The sequence below is a fragment of the Oikopleura dioica genome, chromosome XSR, assembly GCF_907165135.1.
Source record: "Oikopleura dioica chromosome XSR, OKI2018_I68_1.0, whole genome shotgun sequence".
NCBI classification, from domain to species: domain Eukaryota; kingdom Metazoa; phylum Chordata; class Appendicularia; order Copelata; family Oikopleuridae; genus Oikopleura; species Oikopleura dioica.
Window position 1 is genome coordinate 2,687,375 of NC_137294.1, and position 22,498 is coordinate 2,709,872.

Sequence of the window (22,498 nt, forward strand, 5' to 3'; positions counted from 1 at the left end):
CTCGAGTGAGTGCATTACAAAGTGAAGATAAATCAACTGTTTTTCCAGTTTTTGCTCGATAAATGAACGCACAGTTTGCGAATTTGAAGACAGTGTCTACCGCCGACATCAAGAGATCCGACGGCACTGTTCAGAAAAGGAAATCACTTGAAGATCTAATCCAGGAAAGGTTCGCGAGCTGTAGCATCCTCCGTCCATGTGGAGATCGAAGAGGCCACTTGGATACACCCTCCTTCCGCCATTTCCCGCAGAAAACGTACCCCGACAAGTTAAGCCTCCCTTGACCCTTGAAGGAGTTCACTCAAAAGGAGCAGAAAAAATTTTAATTGAATAAAAATTGAGCATCGATAAGATGAAACCAAAATGCCATTAGCCTCGCTATCACAACGACCCTTCTTCTAGTCGTATTTTTGATAAGACTATCAGTTGAAGTAAACACGTTCTTTTCAGTTCACATTTTACCGCAGTAATTCAATAGTCACCCCAAAGTAAATCATTGAATACGGAATTATTTCGCCGCTCTCCGAATCTCAAAAAATCAGGAAGACGTTCGCAGTCCAATTCCAACCAGTTACATGTCTGCCAATCAACTCCCCATTCCCCAATTAGCCACTCCGCACAATTCCTCGCATCTTTCCCCAAAACCTCCAACTCTCTCGCCGAGCGTCTTCTCGATGGCGTCACCGATCGTTTCCCCAGGAATCGCGCAGCCCTCAAATTCGCCAAATCTTCTGAACTTTCCGCATCCGCCCTCGCCAATGTTTCAAAGTACACCTGGCTCAGCTATGAACTCGCTGGGAGGCAACTCGTTTTCAATGCCGCTGAATTCACCAAGTCCTCTTCTCACTCCGTCTCCTTTTGCACCGAGCTTGATTGTTAGCCCGGCTGGATTAGCTGGATCCAGTTCCAAGACTTCCTGGCAAAGTGCAAAGAATCAATCAGTTGCTGCTTTCCAGGAAAGTGTAAAAATGATCTGATATTGACGTGAATCATTCAATATCCTTTTTACTACTGTAACCAAGGCTCGGCAACTTATATCGAAAGCCTGAGTCAGGTTCTGGAAAACGAATGATGAAAGGCGGCTTCGTAACATCACGATTTCAGTCTATTTTTAACTTCTTGCGAAGCCGCTACACAGCTTTTCAGAACCTGACTCAGGTTTTCTATACAGGTTGCTGAGCTCAGACTGTAACCACTGGAAATAGCTGTAGTTAAAACTGAAGAATGTAACTAACCAATTTTTTCTCCGTTTATGTAATTTAAACAGCGCGAAAAGTAATTTGAAAATGTACAGTCACTCGAAAAGGGAGCAAAAGTCCGGCAAAAACGCGTGAACGTCACGATGCGGCGCACGCAGAAAGCAACACCGAAAGAGCAACTAGAAGCTCAAAGCGCCCGCCTAAACGGCGTCAAGTGTCTGGCTCCCTTGGACAAATGGCTGGACACCATCATCATGGGAACTTTCAACTTGCCAGTGAACATGATGGGGAACGCATGGCGAAGTTTTACAAAATGCTCCTGGCAGCTGAAGATCAGGAAGCGTGTTTTGACAAAGATTGAGTCAGGCTGCAATTATTTTGAAGAAAATGTTAAATCCGCTAAACAGAACGAAAAAGAAGAAGTAATCCGACGAACTGCGGAAAAACGCCGAAGACAAGCTAAGTTTGACATTCTTACAACACAAAACAATGCGTTTTTACAGGCGAAATCGCGCCTTACTGGATAAGTCTCAAAATCGACAACTTTCTAAAGAAATCTTTCGCGCTAAGAGCTGCCCGATCCACGAAGATGAGATCAACTCGGGAAGGTCGACCCCAAATGGGATTTACGCCGGCTCCGTTGGATCGGACAATGTCTTCCGCTCCGCCGAGGAGCAGGCAGCCTGGTATAAGCGGCCCAAGTGGGCGAGGTGGAACCCTGAAGAGCCAGAAGACATTAACGAGGATCAGTTCTATACCGCACTCTCACCACAACCCTCGATTGCTGGCGGCTCGGCTGTTGTACCAGTCAAGGGTGCCACCTTCTTCCACACCTGTCTCGACAATTACGAGGCACCAATTCAAGTTTTCTTCGTTGAAGATGACCTGACCCTCGTAACATTCAAAATCGCGCTCATTCTAAATCAAGCCGTGTTCCACATTGTTTTTGTTCGTAAATGCGTAAGCCGCAGCAATCTGGAATGTTGCTAGTTTATGAAAAAAGCGCTTTGATATAGGATTTGAAAGATCAGATGAAATGACATTTTCATTCAAATTCCGAATGAGGCTATCGAATGTATACTCAGCGCGGATTTATCAAAAAGAGTCAAGTAGATATCTTTAGGCTTACCGGACTGAATTTCGGTCCATTTTTCTAACTTAGTTGGAGGGTCATATGACACAGTTTTAGAAAGCTCAGAAGCTGGGCTTTCATTTGGGCACCATATAAGGGGGTCTGGGTCATGCCCGCAAGGCAATTCATGGGACCTAAAGTTCCAAAATAGGCACTAGAACACTTCAAACTATTTTTTCCAAGGCGGGCCGGCCTTTAAAGCCATTAAGACTCATATATTTAGAAAGCTAAGCCTCTGAGCTTTCAGTAAAGCCCTAGAAATCTTAGTGCAAAGCCGTTTTTGGCCACCTAGGGGCGCTAGAAGTTCCGTAATATAAACCGGAAATTCCGGAAATTTCGGATTTAGAGCGCTTTACTCTTATATTAATGTTTATAAACCATATATTAGCAATAATTGACGCTTTAAAAAGCTAGAGAACCGTCGTCAAACCGGGTGGTCAACCGAGTGGTTCATCGCGGTTCAACTCTAGAAACCTTCTCATACATGGCAATATGGGTATTTTTCGACGGGAAATTGAATGAAAATGAAAATTAAAGATATATCGCGGTCGAACACTTCGACTTACCACCTGGTTTAGAACTTTTACTAAGAGTTTTCCGGAATTTCCAGTTTTCAACCCAATTTCTAGCGCCCCCAGGTGGTCAAAAGCGGCTTTGCACTAAGATTTCTAGGGCTTTACTGAAAGCTCATAGGCTGAGCTTTCTAAATATATGAGTCTTGATGGCTTTAAAGGCCGGCCCGCCTTGGAAAAATAGTTTGAAGTGTTCTAGTGCCTATTTTGGAACTTTAGGTCCCATGTATTGCCTTGCGGGCATGACCCAAACCCCTTGATATGGTACCCAAATGAAAGCCCAGTTTCTAAGCTTTCTAAAACTGTATCATATGACCCCCAAACTAAGCTATAAAAATGGGCCGAAATTTAGTCCGGTAAGCCTAGATATCTTGTCCCTTCCTAGATATCTGCTAATAGCCCGTACTTAGAACGGTAAGTATTGTTTTATCGTAATGTGTGGAGAGGAAATTGCAAGGGCGTGAAAAGGGAAGCAGATAAGGTGGCAGCCTTTTGCAGTCATCCGTTCGTGGATAGACATTTTCAAACGATCCAAGCTCAACAAAATACGAAATGCACGGAGCGTGCCCGGTGGACAGGAGCGGTAGATATCCAGAGGTTCACTAAATATTACTGAAAAATATCAAAAATATCGCCACAAAAAGGGAAATACAACAAACATCATCCACAATCGCCCCAGAATGGAAGTTCCAAGGAATGAGCTCGCAAAATTTGTATACCACTACTGCTAGTAGCTGCTAGTTTCTGGGTTCTTTACTCACATCGGCACGGAAATAACGACCTCCGACCGCAGCTCCGTGAGGTTAGCGACGGAATTTCCAACAGCTAACCTGGATAGAAGATAACATCCTTCTATAGGATTATATCTCGGCCCTATCTAAAATACCTCAAATGCAGCCGGATAATAATTGATGTTCTAGTTTTACAATCAGGATGTTAACCGATCCTAAACTCCCTATTTTCAAAAAGTAAAAGAACAGTACATTAAAATTTAAAAGTAGCTGTTCAAGTGGCACCAAAAGACATCTACAGATATTGAATATTTAAATCAAAAGTATTTAAACTCTTTTGCCTAGCAAGCACTTTTTAGACATAGAGAGTCGAATAGTAAGATACAATTACAGAAAATGACTGTAGGCCGAAATGACTGATAAGAAGGTCAAAAAACCAGGTGGCGCCGAGTAAGGATGACCGCGTGAGCTCGAGCAAAAGTCTTCTTCGGAATCCAAAGAGAAGCATACGAGTTCAAGACGTAGAAGAACGCACCTTCAAGCCGAGCGACGGCGATCCAGGCACAATACTGGCGGAGTACAGAGCAGAGTTGCTCGAGGGCGCTGATCTTAACCTCAAGTTCGGTACAGCCACAAAAATAAAAAGGCCCATTCTGTTGCATCATACGAGAAATACGATCTTGCTTAGCCCTCACTTTGGAAACGCGTAATTTTTTGCCCTTTTGAAAGATAACTCGTTTGCTTATGTTAGAGGAAGCTCAACAACAGGGACATAATTGGCTTCAAGTCTTCTTAGCGTAGGGCCTACTGTAGTTCTTTTCACGAAAAAAATTCTGTTCGGTTTCTTCTTCACGATGCTTGAAATACGATTTTTAATTGTTCAGTGAAGAGTTTCCAAGTTTTTCTGATAATTGTCGTTATCGTCAATTGTCGAGTTGTGGTTGTACCCTCTCCGAGTTTATCTGCGATCTTGTCTCTGCTGGTGCAAACATTAACGAGCCCGATTCGGACGGTAGCACGATCGCACACGAAGACATCGGGTTCAGAATGCGCATCGCTTGTTTCATCTAAAAGATATTCCCAATGATTTTCTCTTTGTTGTTGAACACGAGCTTGTTTCCTTCTTAGATGAACTTTTTAATTACGAGGGAATCGGGGTAAAAAGGAGGCCTGAAAGAAGCTTCCGGGAGTGAACCTTTTCCGTGTAAAAAAGATGATTACGTTTCCGGAAACAGGTCGAGTGAACTTTGAAAGGAAGAAACGCATACGAACCCGTCAGAAGCCTGCTTCGACTGGCCGCTCAATGCCATTCAGAAGTTGACTTCCGAATTCGACCTGGCGCTGACCTTGTCAAATAATTTTGGCCTGACGCCGCTACATTCAGCACTTCTAAACACACGCACCGACATTATCGGTATTTAGTACCTCAGCAGCATAAACTGACAAACTGATTTTAGAATTTCTTGTCGCTGAATTCGATTGTGACATAACGCAAACTCAAGCTAACGGGTTGAAGAAAGAGCGCTGAATAAAATACGTCCGCGTTTTTTCCATTTTTTCGAGAAGTGCGCGTCATCTGGCATCGGTTTGACAGGCACCAGAGCCAAGCAGTCATCGCGTGATATTTTCCACCGCTCCTAATCCCTTTTTCCAGTGACGCAACCTTTCTCATTCAACTTGATGTTCCATATAATCGTGCATTGCGGCAAAGCACATTAACCCCCCAAAACTAGGGGGAGCGTAAAAGACCATTCAAAGGTGAAAATCACTCTTGAGAGAAAGCCAAAGCAAATTGGCTTCTGGGAAAGCTCTAAAAGGCGCACTTAGTTCATGCACATGTCAGATGGGGAAGTAGAAACTATAAATAACAATAAGACAGAGGGTCAAATTTCTAATTTTTCTGTCGAACATAAAGGCTCAGTCGTTGTTACAATCTCTTATCAATCGTTTCTAAAGTCGATACTGAGTGGAATCTTCTCCACTTCTCCGCGTTGCACAATGCCTTTGGAAATGTGCACGTTTTGATCGATCTCGGCGTCGACGGATGGGCGGCGGACTCGTGCGGTCGCTCGCCCCTTCAGCTTTCCGTCCAGTATTGCAAAATGGAGAGCACGATCGTACTTTCAAAGGGCGTGGGTCACTTGCGGTCGCAAACATAAATACAGCTTATAATGCTCATGGAGTCACTGGAATCACTGTGTTCCTTCCTAAGCCTCTTTTGAGCGACTCACGATTCGGCGAAAAGTCGCAACTGCCGCATAAACAATCAGCCACCACGCCAACGTTCTCAATCTTAGCAGTGTATAACATACAGTAGCTGGATATTGGGGCCAGTTGCTTCAATAAGTGACATTCTGAGCACCTTTTGAAAGGCGACAAAAAACGACGACGCGCCTATCCGTATTGCATAGCCTCTCGGTTTTGAATTTTTGAAATTTTTTTGAACATTGTCGATTACTGAATTGTTAAACAAAATGTTTGCTGCTTGCGTTGAACAGCAAAGTAGAGTAGTAGGAGTCCTGCAAGTGACCCTCTTGAATAGTACTGTCTAAACGAAGACACTGCTGTACTTCTTAAGGATTCCTTCCTAGATATGACCCTTATAACTTGGATTTCCATCAATCAGGCATGTTTTCTAACGAAATTCAGGAACTGTAGACATGGTTAACCGGACTAGCGTTCTTTTCATACGTAAAAATAAGGGTCTCACTATGTAAAATGTTGATTCGAATTGATATTCTTAAAATGAAAACAATCAAAGCCCGTGCTCGCTGATTACTTGCTAAAGAAGACGATCGGCCAGACGTATCTGTCAGAAGACCAGTTCGACTTCAGCGTCATCTTGCCCAACAAAGATTTGGAGCATTTCAACATCGTAAGTGTCTCACGTTCTGCGGTTCTGGAATAATCAAAATCACGCATTTCGCTAATTCGTTCCGGAATTTTTGGCCGATCAAAAAAATCCAATGTCAAAGATCCTTGGTCGATCTGACCGGAAGTGTCACGTTCCGCTTTGTGGAAATTAAATTCAACTCGCAGTCGCTGCATTTTTTGATTGAATGATTAAGGGTGTCACTTTTGAAAAATGGTCGTGACATTTTTTTATAAAAAAAAGAACGCTTGAAAAGTAAGATAAAGAACGTGCTCAAAAAAGGGTAAAGTGAGAAGGGAGAGTATATAAAGCTTGATAAAGTGACCAAAAGTGGTTGTCGGGCAGTTTAATCACACGAATCAGTCCACGCTAAATATGTTTCTGGGCCGCAGATAGCGATTAAATGAGCTACGTATATCTCCAGCGCACACACGTTTTATCGCGCTCCCACGCATCGGTTATGACTCCAGTTTTTTTGCTTAGTTGGAGGCGATTCTCTTCCTCGACTCGCCGCTAGTGATGAACAGTGCAGTCCGTTCCTTCATCCTCTTCACCTGCCGCCTTCTCAATCGACCTCTCAAATCCACTGCTTTCATCGCAATCGCTTTCCAGCTCTTCCTCGCTCTCGCCTCTCCAATTTTCGGGCTTCCTCATGTAAGTACTAAAAACCACGCTTGTATACCCATCCAGTCGGTTAGAAACATACATAATTACGGTTTTACTATTTGGATTACGGAAAAACTCGTCAATAGACATTTTAAACCGCGCCTATTACATTCCACTACGAAAAAGAGCTTATGCTAGATTTTCGGATTTTGCGAGAATTTACAGTTCAAGTGTAAAAGTGGAATCTTAATATCTGATTGGAAATTTTGCAATCAAACGCGCCACGAACACGTTAGGCTCAAGTGCTCTGGAAACGTTTTATGGACATTCAAAGAGCCGCCAAGTACATGTCTTCCTCTGCCTTAATGTCCAGTATACGCGTTGTCAAATTTTCGCCAAGAGCACTAGAAATTCAATTACCGTAGTAGCAAGAGGCAGCTACTCAAAAACTCTTGTTTTATTGGCATTTGTTGGAACGTGTAGCAACCCTCGCTGCCGGATTTATAGCTGTGTCATTTTGACAATAAGGGGAGAGTATTTAGGACAAGCTCATTTTAGAACAAGTTTCCTAGAGGAATTTGCTAGTAGCTGGTGATTTAGGGAGATCCATAATTTATTTGTAGAAAATTACATGAAGCGAATTCCATGATAGAATATCTGGGAAGGGGCTCAAGTCAATTTTAGCTGTAATTTCTAGCTGTTATGCCTTTTAGAAAGTAATTTGATTGAGCATGGGGAGCATAACTAATCGACAGCTGAGGACAGCGCACTAAGCCGGCGTAAAACGCGAGCAGATCTATCGCATTTAGCTTAAACGATCGTTTAAGCCGCTTGGATCCACAATTGCAAAAGTCGTCGTCGTTCTGCTCGCTCCCGTAGTGCTCCTTAGTGGCAGCTCCTTTAAAAAAGCCTGTAAATCTCGATTGGACGCCTTCAAACAGGTCGGTGGAAAATCGGACATAGCTCGGAACTTAAGAAGAGTCAGTCCTTGGCTAATCAATTTTAAGACATTTGTCAACTCCTACAATACCGACGAAATTGCCTACCCAGATTTCGACCCTACTCACGCGCATCAACAAATCGAAACCATTTCCAACGCGAAGCTTACTTTCAAGGTAAAACAGAAGAAGAACTTGGTAATTAACGGGTCGCACGATTCTTGAGACCAGTCACATGTGCATCAAAGGCTTCTCTCCCGTGAGCTTTGAGCCGTTTAGACCACCCTTAAGAAGTCCCTTAGTAAACATTGTTTCAGTCCTGCGACTTTGCATATGGAGCTGGAACGTTTTTATTCATTCCTGTATCTGCCGCTCTAGACTTTCTTCCCGCCGCCGCAGACTACAGGTAATCGTCGGTCGCACATTACAGTAAAATCGAAAAGGACAGAAATGTTACCAACCGCAAATTACTGGTGGCGGGCGCGAAATCAGCCGCTGGCAAATATTCGCGAAATTCACGTTCTTCTTTAGTTATATTCCCGTCGTTCTTGGATCTAGTCTCATACTGCTCAAATTCTGCGATATTTGTAGACTTTGCTCGACAGGTTAGATATAGCGATTTGTAGTTGTAGCAAAATCCCTGTTCATTTATTGAAGAGTCCAATGAATTTCAATATCGGTCGTTTAGTAGGCCGCTTTATGGAGTCCGTGGTCTGCTTTAGCTCGATCTTGTTGTTTGGACTTATCCTACTATCAGTGGCCTTGTTCGTTGCCATCTATTCTGATCGCTCAGGAAAAAGTCATGATACTTACAGACGTTCTAATAATAATCGTGTGGTCCACTTGTGCAGTTACATGAAACCACAGTAGAAACAGTAATTACTCATTTTAATTTCTAAAAACAATTTTTGGCGGAAATGTTTTTTATTGAATTAGACTTATGTTATTTTCAAAAATCATATTTTGAAAATCACATTCTTTTCTTTAAATTTTAGAGGCGCTTCTTTTTCGCATAATTTTGTTTGGAATGCGCCCTGTTAAATTCAACACGTTCTTCTGCTTTAAAATTGCGAATATTCGCGTCAACAGGATTAATATTCCAACTGAACGAAATCTTCTTAAAACGGAGCCGCTTAGAGAGCCAAAGGGAGAATTACTGTTACGGCCGCTGTTTAACAGACAGAAGCTCTTCTATACAAAATGAGGGTCAACATGGATCATTCAAGAGTCTAAATACGCCATCCATAAATGCTATCCTTCTCATTCAACATGCTCAAAATCAAAAAGCTATAAATCCACTCTTGCCTTCAAAAACGTTACTTAAAGATGAGCTCCTGAGTCATTTACTCGTTATTTCATCAGGAGAGGATTTTCTGCTGAGAAACGTAAAAATGAGCTAATCGCCAATGAAAATACCTTTTATTTGAAGACTAATTTCATTTTGAACGGCGCGGTACTTACCATCTTCGCCGGATTAATTGGATTATTTTAAGTCGATTTCTTTAAGGAGTCGCTTCAGCAAAGATTAAGTTGACCGCTCAGAACAGCATCGTTTGATGGGCTCAGCAACCTGTGTAGAACCTGTGTGTTAATCAGGGTCTGAGAGGTCTTTTAAGAAAAGCCGCGTAGCGGGTTTTAGGAATGAAGCCGCGAAGCGTCTTCGCCAGAATTGAGAAAATAGATGGAAGTGATAATTTTGCGAAGTCGCAGCTTTTCAATAAAGACCATTCAGACTCTGACTCAGGTTTTCTGCACAGGTTGCCGAGTCCAGATCCTTTGATGACTATTACTTCATTTGATAAAACTTGAGTTGCTCCTAAACATGACTTCTGGGCGCGTTTAAATTGAATTAATTAAAATCATTACCTAGTTTCAAGTTAGCATTTAGAAAATACCGCTCAAGTACTTCTTTATTTATGGCAAGCGATAATTCGGGTTGGGTAATGTTTCCATTTCCGTGAATGCCGCGTCTTTTATCGGTCATCAATTCAAAAATGGAAAAATGAGCAAGTTTCAGGGAAGTCGCATCTGCGGCGCAAACACAGCAGCAGCTCGACGACCTCGGTGGCTAGAGGGTCAGCCACAGCAAGTCTGGAGCTTTTGCGACCGAAACATGAACCCTGAAAAAGGACCTTGGTCTCGTAATTTTCACTGAGAGCATTTTTTCTTTTGAAATATCTTCTACTAGAGTTTTTTGTTTCTTTTAGATCAACGAGGAAATGAGCGAAGAGTTGGTTTCGTCATTTTAGACACTCGATAGTTTTAGGTTTAAGTACCGTGTTCATTTTTGGGGCGCTGTTTGAAGAGAGAGAGAGAGCCAATTTTCGGTGGTATCGAAGATCCGATAACCTCTTTAGAATTGATCGCGGAAACGGGCACCTCCTCCCCGATAAGGCCTTAGGTCTGCTTAATCACGTAATTTGAATGGGCGGACAACGGAACTCGCACTTTTATCGTACCCCTGTGTACCTTTAAAAATCAATTGGCGACTCAGCAGCGTGTGATACGAGAGACGGCGCTGATAAGCCCGCTATAATTATGACTTTCGCAAAATAGAACTGGGCTCAATTTCGTGTTACATCGCCACTGCTACCTTTCTCGGCATCCTTACCAGTGCTGCGCTTAGGACGTCAAGTTCGAGTTCTGAATTATTCTCCGAAGCGTTTTCTCTCGCGCGATCGAGAATAAAATTCAGAACTCTTCGAGCAGTATAGACATTGAACGCGAGAACACACGTCGGTTGGGATTCTTCGCGCTGCAGATGATGTACGACTCCGAAAAAGGTATTAGCCTTCATATAAACCATCTTCTCTTCACGGTGTTTTTATAAAAGAGCTCAATTGCGTCAGACTTTCGTGGATAAACGAGTGCCTTTTCCAAAAACAATTTCCGAACAACTCAAAGATTCAGGAACCGGCGCTCACGTGATTAAACGATGAGGAGGATTCCTCAGATTTTTATGCGAATAACTCCGGTAAAAGATTTGCTTCATCGAGCGATGGAGTATGACATGAACGACGAACTCAATCCAGAAGAAAACATCTGCTGAGCTCTCTTCATTCATTTCGAGTTTATTTAGAAAGATTGAATAAAACGAAAATTACTAGGCAATCAAACTGTTTATCTACGTCAATTAAACTCTCAAACTTAAAGCGTGGCCTAAGTCCATTTATTTCGGGAGTTATTTGAAATTGAGCCTATGACTAGTGAAGTAAATAAGACGAAAAATTAAGCGGAAGCTTCACGTTTTCTAGGAACAGTGGAATCTCTTGGGAAGGAGCGCGGGGCGACGCGCGCGCTAGAATTCGCGTAAATGGACAGCGACACCAAGCGCGCGGCGACGGCTGCGGCGTGATCTAACACGCGCGCCACCGGACGTACCTTATATTTAAGCGACGACCTCGCTAGGTCATACAGATTGCAGAACAGGGCCCAGAGAACAGAGATATTCGCAACGTTGAATTTGTGAAAACGACTGTATTGTCGGATTTTCCACCATTTGTTTCTATTTTTTGTACAGCTGAGAAGTGAATTCATCGTGCGAAAATGAAGCTTTCTGAAATTGTTCTACTGGCCAGCTCGGCGCAGGGCGCTTGGAGAGATAAATGGGTCAACAAGCAGTTGATGTTCTCGGCGAGATCGTCCGGCGACATGGCGAACTGCGTAGAAACGGCGAAGAATATCACATTGAAGAACCCAATAGAGTTGGGAAAGTGGTCTTGCTCTGATGCCTCGTCCGGTACTGTAAGTTGCAGAGCCTCCTGCCTGGAAGAAGGCGAACGTGGCCAGTGGCAAAAGATGGAGTTTAAAGTTTTGTGCAAGCCAACGCGACCTCAACCAACAAAAGTCAAAATGAAGGGGCCAAAATCGTGCCTGAAGCCTAAATCCTGCTTTGACAAAGAAAGAGAGAAATCAAAATCATCCGTAAGTGCATGAAAATCTTAAATTTGATCTTTATTTGCTCATTTTGTTCGTACGGAAAAACGGATCAAGCTCCACGTAACTTTTAAATCTCAAATTTTAGAGCTAAGTTAAATAAATAGAACGTCTTGAATCGATGAAATTAAAAGAAGATCTTTTAGGGTGAAGTCAGTGTTCTCGATAAACACAGTATTCTCCACGGACACTGGGGAAATTGCCGAGGAAACACGAAGAAAGAAACGTGTCGTGCCATGTGTAATGATGGATATGAAGCTGAATGGAGAAGCAATGCTCCCGTTTCATTGACCATCGACTGCAAGAAGAAAAAACAGAAAATGTCACCTAAAGCGTCTGCAATCAGAGGAAGAATAGGTAATTAAAATTCGAGTCTTTCTTATTCCAAATTTTATTCTTGATAAAAATATTTTTGAGAAAAAATTTATAAATTAATTTTTAAGCTTGCAAGCCTTCCTTGGAGCAGTTGTGTAAAAAGCCAGAGATTGAAACCCCAAGCGGAAGCCTGTCATTCGTCGGAATGGCTGGAGATAATGATGAACGTCATGTGTATGATCTCGTCTGCGACGATGGCTCAGTCATGGGCCAAGGTGAATGCGAAAACGGATTATGGGGATCTACTCTGCAGGATTGGCCTAATTCCTGTGCACGATTTGATTGCTCTGTGGATGACGTAAACGAACTCTACCCACTCTCGAACGGACAATGGAAGTGCACCGACGACGATGGAAATAAGAACTGCGTCCCTGATTGTAACAATCCCAACTCTAATGTAAGATATCTCGTGACGTGCAGTGCGTACGGCGATAAGATCGGATGGCATATCTCGGTTGGCCAGGCGTTTGTCGCTTCAGATGACTGTCTAGCGGATGGAGAGGAGGCGCCGATTCCGGAGTTCAAGAAAACAACGAAACTTTTACCTCCTGGACTCAAGACATGTTCTGAAGCAACAAACTTCCCAGGAGGAGTTGGTGGAGCACGACTCATTGGCGGCGATAGAATCGTCGGCGGAGAAACCGCCGAGGCGCATAGTATGCCATGGATGGCTTTGCTGGGCGTGAAGACAACAAGCGGTTGGACCGGCCAGTGCGCCGGCTCAATCATTGCTGATCGATGGGTAGTCACTGCTGCCCATTGTTGCAGAGGCATCGTCAGTATCACCGCCAAGTTTGGTGAGCACGATCGATGGGGAAGCTCGGCCGAAGAGTTTGCGCTCACGACGAAACAGATGTTCATCCACCCAAAATACTACGATGCTACTGACGACGGCACGAAGATGAACTACGACGTTTGTTTGCTGCGATTCGACGAAAACATCATCGACAAGGCACCAAACAAGGATGTCGTCAAGACGGCCTGCCTCCCAACAGAAGATGTTACCCATGGAGATGCTTGCTGGGTCGGTGGCTGGGGAGCCACTCGATACGGTAGCGGTGCAGCACGTCTACTTCAATCCGTTGGCATTAATATTTTCGATCACGCTTACTGTCAGAAACACTCAAATACTATCATCCCAAGACCAGGTAAGATATTCGCAAGGAAGAATTTCGAAATGTAGTTTCTTTCTCTACGAACGTGTTTAATTAAGATGACATCTGCGCGGGCCAGCCCGACTACGACGGGGACAACCTTATCGATGGTGGTTTCGATGCTTGTCAAGGTGACTCAGGAGGAGCCCTCATCTGCGAGCGAAACGGCTTCGCCACTGTTGTCGGTGTCGTTTCGCGCGGAAACGGCTGCGCGTGGAAGGGTGAGCCTGGACTCTACACATCAACCTTTGTCACGAGAGACTGGATTACAGAAACCGTCAGTAATAATTGATTATTCTGATTCCCTTTTTTAAATTTATTGTTTATGCCTGTAAAACTTCTGTACATAATAATTTACAATTAAATTTCCTAAAAAAACTGGAGAGATGTTTTTGTTTATCGTCAGGGATTTTATTATTGAGTATCGGGAAAGGAGATATTTGTTTATATACAAGATGGAACAGTCATCTGGATCAAGGATGTTCTATTCGCGTAGGACGAAGGGGGAAGTAGGCTCAGGCTCAGTAACGTAAATCTCGGAAGCCATTATCTGCGTCGGCGGCAAAGGCTAGCGAAATAAACAGATGAGGTTTCTCTCCAAACTCAAGCTTACGAAATACGCTTCTAAGTCCTTACTTCATCTACTTTACCATTTCAGTAGTGACAGCCATCGAACGAGCCTTCAGAACTAAGGAAGAGAGAATTGACGCTAGCAAGTGATGTTTTCATTTCTTCGTAATCATTATTTTTTTATTCGCAAGCAAAATTAAGGTGAGCTTTTGAAAATAAGTATATAATTTATTTTTACGATATTAATCATCACTTATGATGAATAAGTAAGGGCGAACTAGAGTTCTTTCTGATCAACCTAATGGCAATCAATTAATTTGATTCTAACTGAAGATAGTGAATATTTAAACAGTTGCCAAGTAAATTTGGTTTCTTTGGGATTCTCTTTTCCAAGTTTATATGGTACTATAAACTAAAACGTGCAAGGTAGTTGTTAATCAAACCGATAAGCAGGTCACTACAAGCCTTAGCAGGAAGCTGAAGAAAATTGGGGAGCGATTTGCTTTTATGGCGATATCACTGTCCTTTGAGCTTCATCGTGAAAAAAACAATGTATTGTTTGTCCTGTGGTACTTGTTGCTGTACTGAGGCGAAGGCTGAGGGCGTCACCTCTTTTAAAGCCATCGAAAAGGTCGACACAGTTCTAATTAAGAGCACTGCTATTTAGCAAAACTCTCTCCAGCAAACGAATTTAGAAGGCGTGGCCTAGCCACTTTGCCCAGGCGTACGTAGTGATAAAACGAATATTTCTTTTTACGTTTATGCACTAGACGCGAGGGCAACTCATTGCATAATTTTTCTTTCTAGCATCGGAAATGCTTATCAATCAAAATTACTTTGTGAGGTTCGGATGTGAAAATTCGCGAGAAGTGGTTCAAAATCTATATTTTGATAGATTCTTTAACATTGATCAAATCTTCTCGAGAAGAGTCTGTATTTCCCAAAACGATTCAAACGAAAAACGGCGGACACAAAATAAAAAAAAAAAAGCAAAAGCCAGTTTCAGAAATTAATATTTTTTTACTGGGAACATGAAAGAGATATCGAAAACCCTGAAAGTGAATGAGAGTTATATCACATCTTATGGGTTGATTGGGAAATGTGATCATTGTGGAAAGTTAGTAAAATACTGAAATTAAAAATTTAGTAGAGTTCGGAATAAATAGCACAATTTATTATTTAGCGCAAGAGGATCAACTGCGATTTTATGGAGCCGTCGATACTGCAATATTTGCGCTGCCAAATATTATCCGAATTTATCTGCAACAAGGTTTGAGGAAACCGATGCTAAATTCAAATGCCGGGCTGGTATCGACAAAGGTTGTGGCGCAGACCAACTAAGTTACACAGAGTTCCACATTGGCTCATGCTGTCAGAATGCTGCTACTGTAATTGAAAAGCGTATGGACAAGATAACTTTTAATGACTTACCGAAATCTATTGAAGTTTTAACATAGAAAAATTTTAGATAAATATGAGGTCCTTGCGATTGTCAACGAAATTTATGAAAAAACTCGGAAGCAAGAAGGCATTGCAGAAATGAAAGCTGAAGATGCAAAGAAAAAGGTAGACGAGAGCAAGAAATTGATGGAAGAGGCAAAGAAAAAGGTAGAGGAAGGCAAGAAATTGGTGGAAGAGGCAAAGAAAATGATGGAAAAGGCTAAAAAAGCTGACGAAGATGCAAAAAGAGAGGCAGCGAAGAGCAACAAAGAGCTGGAGAAGATAAAAACATTTCGCAAGAAAGTTCAAAAGAGGTCCTTGTTCCTCACAAAAGACGCAATGAAGGAGGATAACAACGATGACGGTAGGATTTATCAAAATTTTATAAGCGCGATAGTCTTGATTACAACAATAAGGTTATTTTCAAAAGAAATTTTAGAACTGCCTGAGCCGAAAAGGCCTAGAACTGATAGAGAAGAAGAAAACAAACCCAACTGCAAAGTCTGCTTCGAGATTTTCGATGAAAATCACCCTGAAGCTGTTCTCACTACCTGCGGTCACAAAGCCTGCTACAACTGTCTCTTTTCTCTTCCTCGGAATTCATGTCCGACCTGTCGTAAGGCATTCAGAAAACGAAACATTCTTAAGGTCTTTGACTGATGAACTTATCAGCCTCCAGTCCTACCATTATCGCTAAAAAAATAAAATATAAACGATCTTGTACCCTGTATATCCCTGTTTTTACATTACGTATTAGCAGAACCTCACGTTTTCTAAATCATGATGTCAAAATGCGAGTTTTTAACTTGACAGTTCGCAATCCAGAGAAGTACATGCTGCATGTAACATACATCTCTCAGCTGTACATTAATCAAGTTCTGAAAGACGACATTCAAAATAATAATTATTAGGCGCAATGTACATCATCGTGTTATAATTTATGTCTAATTGATCATACTCATGCGTATTTAATGAAAAAAGGGTTTTACTAATTGCGGAGACATGGAAGACTTTCTAAGTAGACTCGATTGAGCTCAAAGCGATGCATATCATATCATATGATTCATATGCTTTGTTGAATGACACTGTTCCTCTAGCAGCAGAGAAAGAAGTCATGAAATGATTCTGATTTCTTTCTTTGATCATTTCTTCCGCAGTTCATGTGTATTCGAATGTTGTAAGTGTGTGGGCAGTGCGTGAAAATCGTGTTGAACATACAAGAATATAAATAATACTGCCGGTGAGCATTCGAATCTTCTTCTTGGGGGATTACAGGTTGAATTTTTTCTTTCGGGCGGCGTCGTAAGACGGCAAGAACGAAGTCGCTTCGAAAACTCCATCCTGTCTGTCTGACAGATTCTTTATGATCGCTTTGGAGATGACGTCTCCACTGGCGACGGCGATGCTCTTGTTGAGACAGAGAGCCAGATTCTCCGGGTTTATAAGTGCGTCGTTTTCTCTCGGAGCAAGGATGTGAGAAATATCATCAATATGCTATAAACAGGGTTATTTGAATCGAACAGAAAGTAGTACCTCTTCTATATCAGTCCACATGATGCTCCTTCCAATAATAGTTGCTCCTCCAGCAGCAAGAATTCGTGAAAAGCTCGAGGAAGGACAGCCCCGGCCCCCGTGGTACATGAGCCAGACTTTCCACCGCGCAAAAACCTAAATAAGTGATCAACTGGAAGTAAAGCGGACAAGTCGTACTTTTGTTCGGGGTTGATTTGGAGGCGTTCGTACCACTGCATGATGGCACGGACGACATCCCTTGACTCAGACTTCGATCGCATTGCCTTCGCATCGGTGTTTTCTGAAATGTTCACCTCGTGAGGATAGTCCAGTGGGTCCAGCCATTTCCTTAGATGTGAAAGTTAGATAATAGTTTTTATCAGCCCGGTTTTAAAAAAGTTTACTTGTCATTCTGATGGTAGCTGTTTTTGACATAAGACACGTGACAGCAGGGTATGCCACTGACGATAGCAGCGCTGATCTTCTCGTTCCTAATCGGATCTTTCTCGAAGATCAGCATCGTCGCCTTTTGATCGTAAGAAGTAGCCGTAGAAACCGAGCTGCCATTTATCTCTGAAAAAGTGATTCAAAGGCGACTAGACCTACTTATCCTCACCTTCAATCATCTTTTTGAGGGTCTCTTGTGTGGCCTTTGAGACGAGCGAAAAAATAACTCTGTGCTGTTGATTAGCTATCCTGTCCAAGCGATCGGGCGACTTTAAATCGACCGTGCGGTCATTAAAATCGCCGGAGCTCAACTCCTCAATTTCGTCATGAGGACTGTCGACTCTTTTAATCTTATGAGCGCTATCGTCATCGCTTCCAGAAAAACATCGCTGGTCATCCTCTTCAATGTCTAAGCGACTGCGGGTTCGTTTGTGTCGTCCCCTCCTGCCACTAGGCGTTACCTTTTGAAAACATTAATTAAAATTCAATCGTTAACTGTACCGATTTGCGAACACTATTTGGATTGAGCTCATTTTTCAATATCGGAAAAAGTGGCTCCTTTGCCCGCTTGATATTTTGGAATTTGTCGACAGCTAGAAACAAAATTGACAAAACTGATAAAAAAATTAACCAACCTGGTACTCTATTGGTTGAAAGAGCATGCAGGAGCCATGAAAACTTCACGAGGCAGATACTGTACTCATCCGTTAATTTTATGATTTCGTCGAGAGCCTCTCCTTGCGCCATATCGTCGGCGATGACACAGTGGGTAATGTTTTGGCTCCCGTCGAAGGCGTAAGTGATGACGGCGCCCATACCTTCGACTTTTTCGACTAAATTTCTATTCCGCTGTGATGTAATGCTCTCGTGTATATACAGGCTGTAGCCGTCGAAGATGCCTTTGTCCGAATTGTCGAATACAAGCTTCGGAATGGGAACGTTTTGCGCTTTTGGCGTCTTCGGCTCTAGCGCTCGTCTTTCTCGATCTCTTATCGCTGACTTCGAATAGATGCCAATTCCGTCCCGCTTGCATCTGTCTACGTCCGAGTCTTTCACCGCTTGCTTCAATATTCGCTTGCACTCTGAGGTACTCGGCAGTGTTGGATCGCGCATGTTCTTTGGTGTCTCGACGAGCTTTGCCATTTCCGTCAAGTTGGGTCTGCTCGCAATGTGAGGAGTCCGCTGGTTCGCGTTCGCTACACAAGGCGACTCGACCATCACTGAGCCATATCTGTCCGCTTTTCGCTTTTTTGAACTGCTTGGAATAGGCTTCGGCAGCGCTGGCTTTGGCTTTTGACCAGCTGGTGCGAAATCATCCATCGGCACTGAATGCCAAGTCAACGCGCTATCACTAAGGCTCTGTTCTAGACAAGCGAGTATCCAGTCTAGAGTGACGCACGACAAGCCAGAAGAAATGGCCTTGAGTTGTTTAGGCCCATTCCAATCAGGCGCAATCACATGGGTCACATTTCTATCCATCGAAGCCGAGAACGCACCGCCGCCAGCTTCGACCGCTTGACGCACCATTTTCTTCTCGTTTTCTTGGTACTTCGCCGTGCAAAATCCCGCTCCACTGAAGAGTCGTGGAGAACAGCACCAGTAGACTCTTGTATTCTCACGCTCTTCAACGCTCTCGATGTCTTCCGTATTTTCCAAGCCTTCGAAATAGAAGCAGCTCTCGAAACTCCCTTCCCAGTCGTCCAAGTCGCCTCTTACCAGCAAGAAGCTAACCGCATAGTCCACCTTCTCGTTTCGATCGTAATTGGCAACGAGCGTGCAATTTTTCCTCGCCCAGAAGTCCTCAACGCCGAACACCTTTCTCATGGGATGATCCTCTCCTCCGGGCAGAATTCGAATTGTTACCAAGCTTGGCTCCTCGTATGTTTCACGTTCAATTGGCAGTGGTATATTTGATTTTCGTGTGCTGTGATTCGGTGCTTCCCTTGTTGTTTCCCTTGTTGATGTATTGTGATTAATAAATGTGCTTTTTCGTGGTGATCTGATATGTGAGTTGTGAAGAGTAGATTGAACTGCTTGACTCTCGGTCACCTCTAGAATGAGTCTTTTAATGATCAACTGGTTCAACTTCTTTGTTACCTAGAGTTCCGAACGTCGACTGTTCGAAGTCTCCGTTTTCGGGATTCTTTGGAATATCTCCATTGAAAGAGCGCGCTTCAATTCTCAGTGTCTCATCTCCTTCGTTCACTGTGCCTTCCATATTCAGGACCTTGTAGCCGTCCGGGTTCTCTCTTTCGCCATTTTTAATTGTGTTTATCACCCAGAAAAGATCGATCGCTAAAGTATTGCTAGTATTGAAAGATAAAAAACTAAAGTACCTATTGGCCTTCCAGACGTCATCGCTCTCCAGAAGGCAAGATCCTCATTGTTCTCTAAGCTCTGTCTCGCCACGATCATGTGCGTTATACTCGGCGTCAGAGAGTCGAAAACCATCCCACCTCCTTTTTGAATCAGCTCCTTCAGCTTTTTCTTTCCACGCGCAGGAAATCCGCTGATAAAAGCGCTCACTCGGTTGAAAGCATCCTCCTCGATGTCGTGATCTTTCGCCGCGAATTTGTCCAGATCGAACATGTCCGTCTTCTCGTCGATCTCGGTTTCGTTCACAATCCCTCTCGAGGTAGTCTCGATCTGACTCGGTTGCTCGGCAAAGCTAGCAAAAGAAATATTGAATTAACATAAAAGCAATCAAGGAAGAGTACCTCTCTTCGTTGAATTTGTACTTCGTCTGCTGGGTATCCTGCGCAAAGCCTCGCGCGAGCGAGTCATCAATCCAATCCAACGTGACCGTTTCGATGCCCCACGAGTGCGCATGCTTCAGCTTCTTTCCACCCGGGCCGCCAGCGACCAAGTGCGTCACTTGGTTTCTGTCCAGCGTGCCGTTGTAACCACCACCGTTGGCGACGACGAGTTTCGAGATCTCGGCGCGGGATTGCGAGTCAATGTTCGTAACGCTTACCACGCAGCCGTGGAAGATCGGACAAGCGTGGTTTTTCAGCAGATCCTTGTAGAGATCAGAATCGGGAACGACAGGGCGAATGTGATCAACCGACAGATTCCAGATATCAGTTATGAAATCGGGCGTAACTGTCTTTATTCTGAAATCAAGCGTTAATATACTTTTCTTACCACTCTTCTCTTACCCTAGCTCGCTTGCAACAATATATTTCTTGGAGCAAACTTCGCCAACGACGAGAACGTTTACATCTTGAGTCATTGTCGAGCAGATATTTCCAGCCATACGGGTGACTTGAGCTTGTAGCTTCTCGCGATTCGGTTTTGGTATATTCGTAAAACAGATGTTCATCCCTCTTAGTGCAAGAGACGAAAGACATCCCTAGATAATGAATAGAGGAGAATGAGGAAAACGCGTACCTTGGAGAAGTCTTTTTGTTTTCTTGGCAGAGCGACTTGCAACTGAAGACTGGAAATGATCGCCCCAACGCCGTAGATTTTCGCTCCGTTTTCGACGAGCCTAAAGTTTGAAAGTTTCATCAACTATCAGCTTGTAGAAATCGACTTACCTATTATAGGTATCTCCTGCTAGAGGACTGACGATAAAAATGGACTTGTCGATGTACTGTCTGAGGCAGCTCTTCGAGTTGATTTCGTCGCAGCTTATCTCTGTCCATTGCAATTTCGCGTTTCTAAGATGAGCCTCTGCTTCTGTGAGTTGTTCTTTGCCCTTGTCCGACAAGGGCAGGAAGTAGATTTTTTGCCCCATTCTTTCTAAAAAGAAAAAAATCAGAGTGGACTTCTCTCTATCTTGAAAATTGGTTTCAGCGAAATGCAGGTTTTCGAGCGGAGGCGCAACGGACAGTCCACGCAACCGCAAAATTCGAAATAGACATTCTCGAAAGAGACTTTTTACGGAAAAGAAGAACATCGGTTTTCGCCTACGCTTTTGCTTTTTCCAATGATAGATTAGGCCAACTGATTGGCTACAGTAATAAGTCTTGTTTCCTACCCATTTCCGGTTGGACTCGCCTGTTGAGGGGATAAGTAGACGGAATTTAATTCAGACGTAAAATTATCTCCGACTATGCCATTCAATATTGTCAAAGAATAATTGGATAGAAAAGGGCGCAGATGTGTGTGAGCTTATCTTCGGATATTCCTCCTCAGCGGAATGCCAGTTCCCACCGCACTGATTATCACCTGCCCCGGCGGGAGTCCCGCCGCCAGACTCCAGCGGTGCATGCTTATTGATCACTTTGCGCCCTCTTTCGGACGCTCTTCCGGTATTTAATCGCTCAGCAGAACTCTACATCATCAAAAAAACAAGGAAAACAGAAAATGAGCACTCAATATTTGAAACTCGATGGCTACAAAGACTACCCAAGATTCCAGATCAAATTCGTGAAGAGAGGAAGCGACTACTACGACTTTGAGCTCTCCTGCAAATGCAAAATCCAAGTGCCAGACATCCGTATTAGAGACCGATTTTGTATGGGGACACTAATGGATGACATTTACTGCGTTTTCATGGACACGATTGCAGCTGTCTACAAGGGAACCCTTGTTACGAAAGAGGAATCTCTCTGGAACGACCCGGATTTTAGACCAGCAAGGCATCTTTTCTGCAGCAAGGATAAGAAGCTAACTGACCATGTCGGAACTTTCATCAAACGCAGGCGACGAATGCTGATCAAGAAACAGGGGCCTGTTGAAGGAAGAAATTGCTCTTGCTGTCTCTTTGGGAACGATCACATGCAAGCGAAGATGCACACGCATCTTTTCATGAACACTGTATTCGAACCTACTCCTCAATCATCACCTGACAGATCCAACGAATTCAAGAGACTTCCAAAGTCTGTAAAGAAAGTGGTCTTATGTGCGCCAAAACTAGACACACCAGAGGAAAAGAAGGTGGAGGATACTGCAATCAACAAGGACCAGCAAGTCAAGCGCGAGAAGAAATTCGTCAAGAAAAAACCAAATCAAGGAAAAGCACCAAACAACATCCGCAAGACAAAGAAACCACCGCGCTTGTAAATCA

General features: G+C 43.3%; 3 protein-coding genes and 1 long non-coding RNA gene across 4 annotated transcripts in view; 2 read left to right on the top strand and 2 right to left on the bottom strand.

Moving 5' to 3' along the window:
• Positions 1–22,498, top strand: part of LOC145708356 (zinc transporter ZIP10-like) — a 96,958-nt gene that overhangs the window by 42,104 nt on the left and 32,356 nt on the right. The window lies entirely within an intron of this gene.
• LOC145708288 (uncharacterized) lies at positions 11,481–13,887 on the top strand. Its single transcript, XM_081785945.1, has 4 exons — positions 11,481–11,974; positions 12,133–12,343; positions 12,430–13,509; positions 13,575–13,887. The coding sequence occupies exons 1-4, from the start codon at positions 11,597–11,599 to the stop codon at positions 13,805–13,807; spliced, it is 1,902 nt and encodes a 633-aa protein (XP_081642071.1). The 5' UTR covers positions 11,481–11,596; the 3' UTR covers positions 13,808–13,887.
• On the bottom strand, positions 13,905–14,906 carry LOC145708289 (uncharacterized). The gene is made up of 2 exons (XR_014134818.1): positions 14,166–14,906; positions 13,905–14,083 (listed from the first exon to the last, which is right to left on the bottom strand). It is a non-coding gene; the product is annotated as an uncharacterized LOC145708289 (long non-coding RNA).
• LOC145707516 (uncharacterized) lies at positions 16,677–21,276 on the bottom strand. Its single transcript, XM_081785054.1, has 12 exons — positions 21,024–21,276; positions 20,875–20,974; positions 20,643–20,836; positions 20,202–20,597; positions 19,821–20,152; positions 19,582–19,779; positions 18,120–19,535; positions 17,986–18,077; positions 17,654–17,945; positions 17,442–17,610; positions 17,059–17,385; positions 16,677–17,019 (listed from the first exon to the last, which is right to left on the bottom strand). Exons 1-11 carry the CDS (start codon positions 21,221–21,223, stop codon positions 17,064–17,066), a joined length of 3,711 nt encoding a protein of 1,236 aa, XP_081641180.1. The 5' UTR covers positions 21,224–21,276; the 3' UTR covers positions 16,677–17,019; positions 17,059–17,063.

Excerpts from the sequence above, each read along its gene's own strand:
- LOC145707516 (XM_081785054.1), bottom strand. The coding sequence starts at position 21,223 with ATGGGGCAAAAAATCTACTTCCTGCCCTTGTCGGACAAGGGCAAAGAA. Across the intron at positions 19,536-19,581 it reads GTCGACGTTCGGAACTCTAG|AGGTGACCGAGAGTCAAGCA; the intron begins GTAACAAAGAAG and ends GACTCATTCTAG. Across the intron at positions 18,078-18,119 it reads TTCAACCAATAGAGTACCAG|CTGTCGACAAATTCCAAAAT; the intron begins GTTGGTTAATTT and ends TTTTGTTTCTAG.
- LOC145708288 (XM_081785945.1), top strand. The coding sequence starts at position 11,597 with ATGAAGCTTTCTGAAATTGTTCTACTGGCCAGCTCGGCGCAGGGCGCT. Across the intron at positions 12,344-12,429 it reads TGCAATCAGAGGAAGAATAG|CTTGCAAGCCTTCCTTGGAG; the intron begins GTAATTAAAATT and ends TTAATTTTTAAG. Across the intron at positions 13,510-13,574 it reads TACTATCATCCCAAGACCAG|ATGACATCTGCGCGGGCCAG; the intron begins GTAAGATATTCG and ends TGTTTAATTAAG.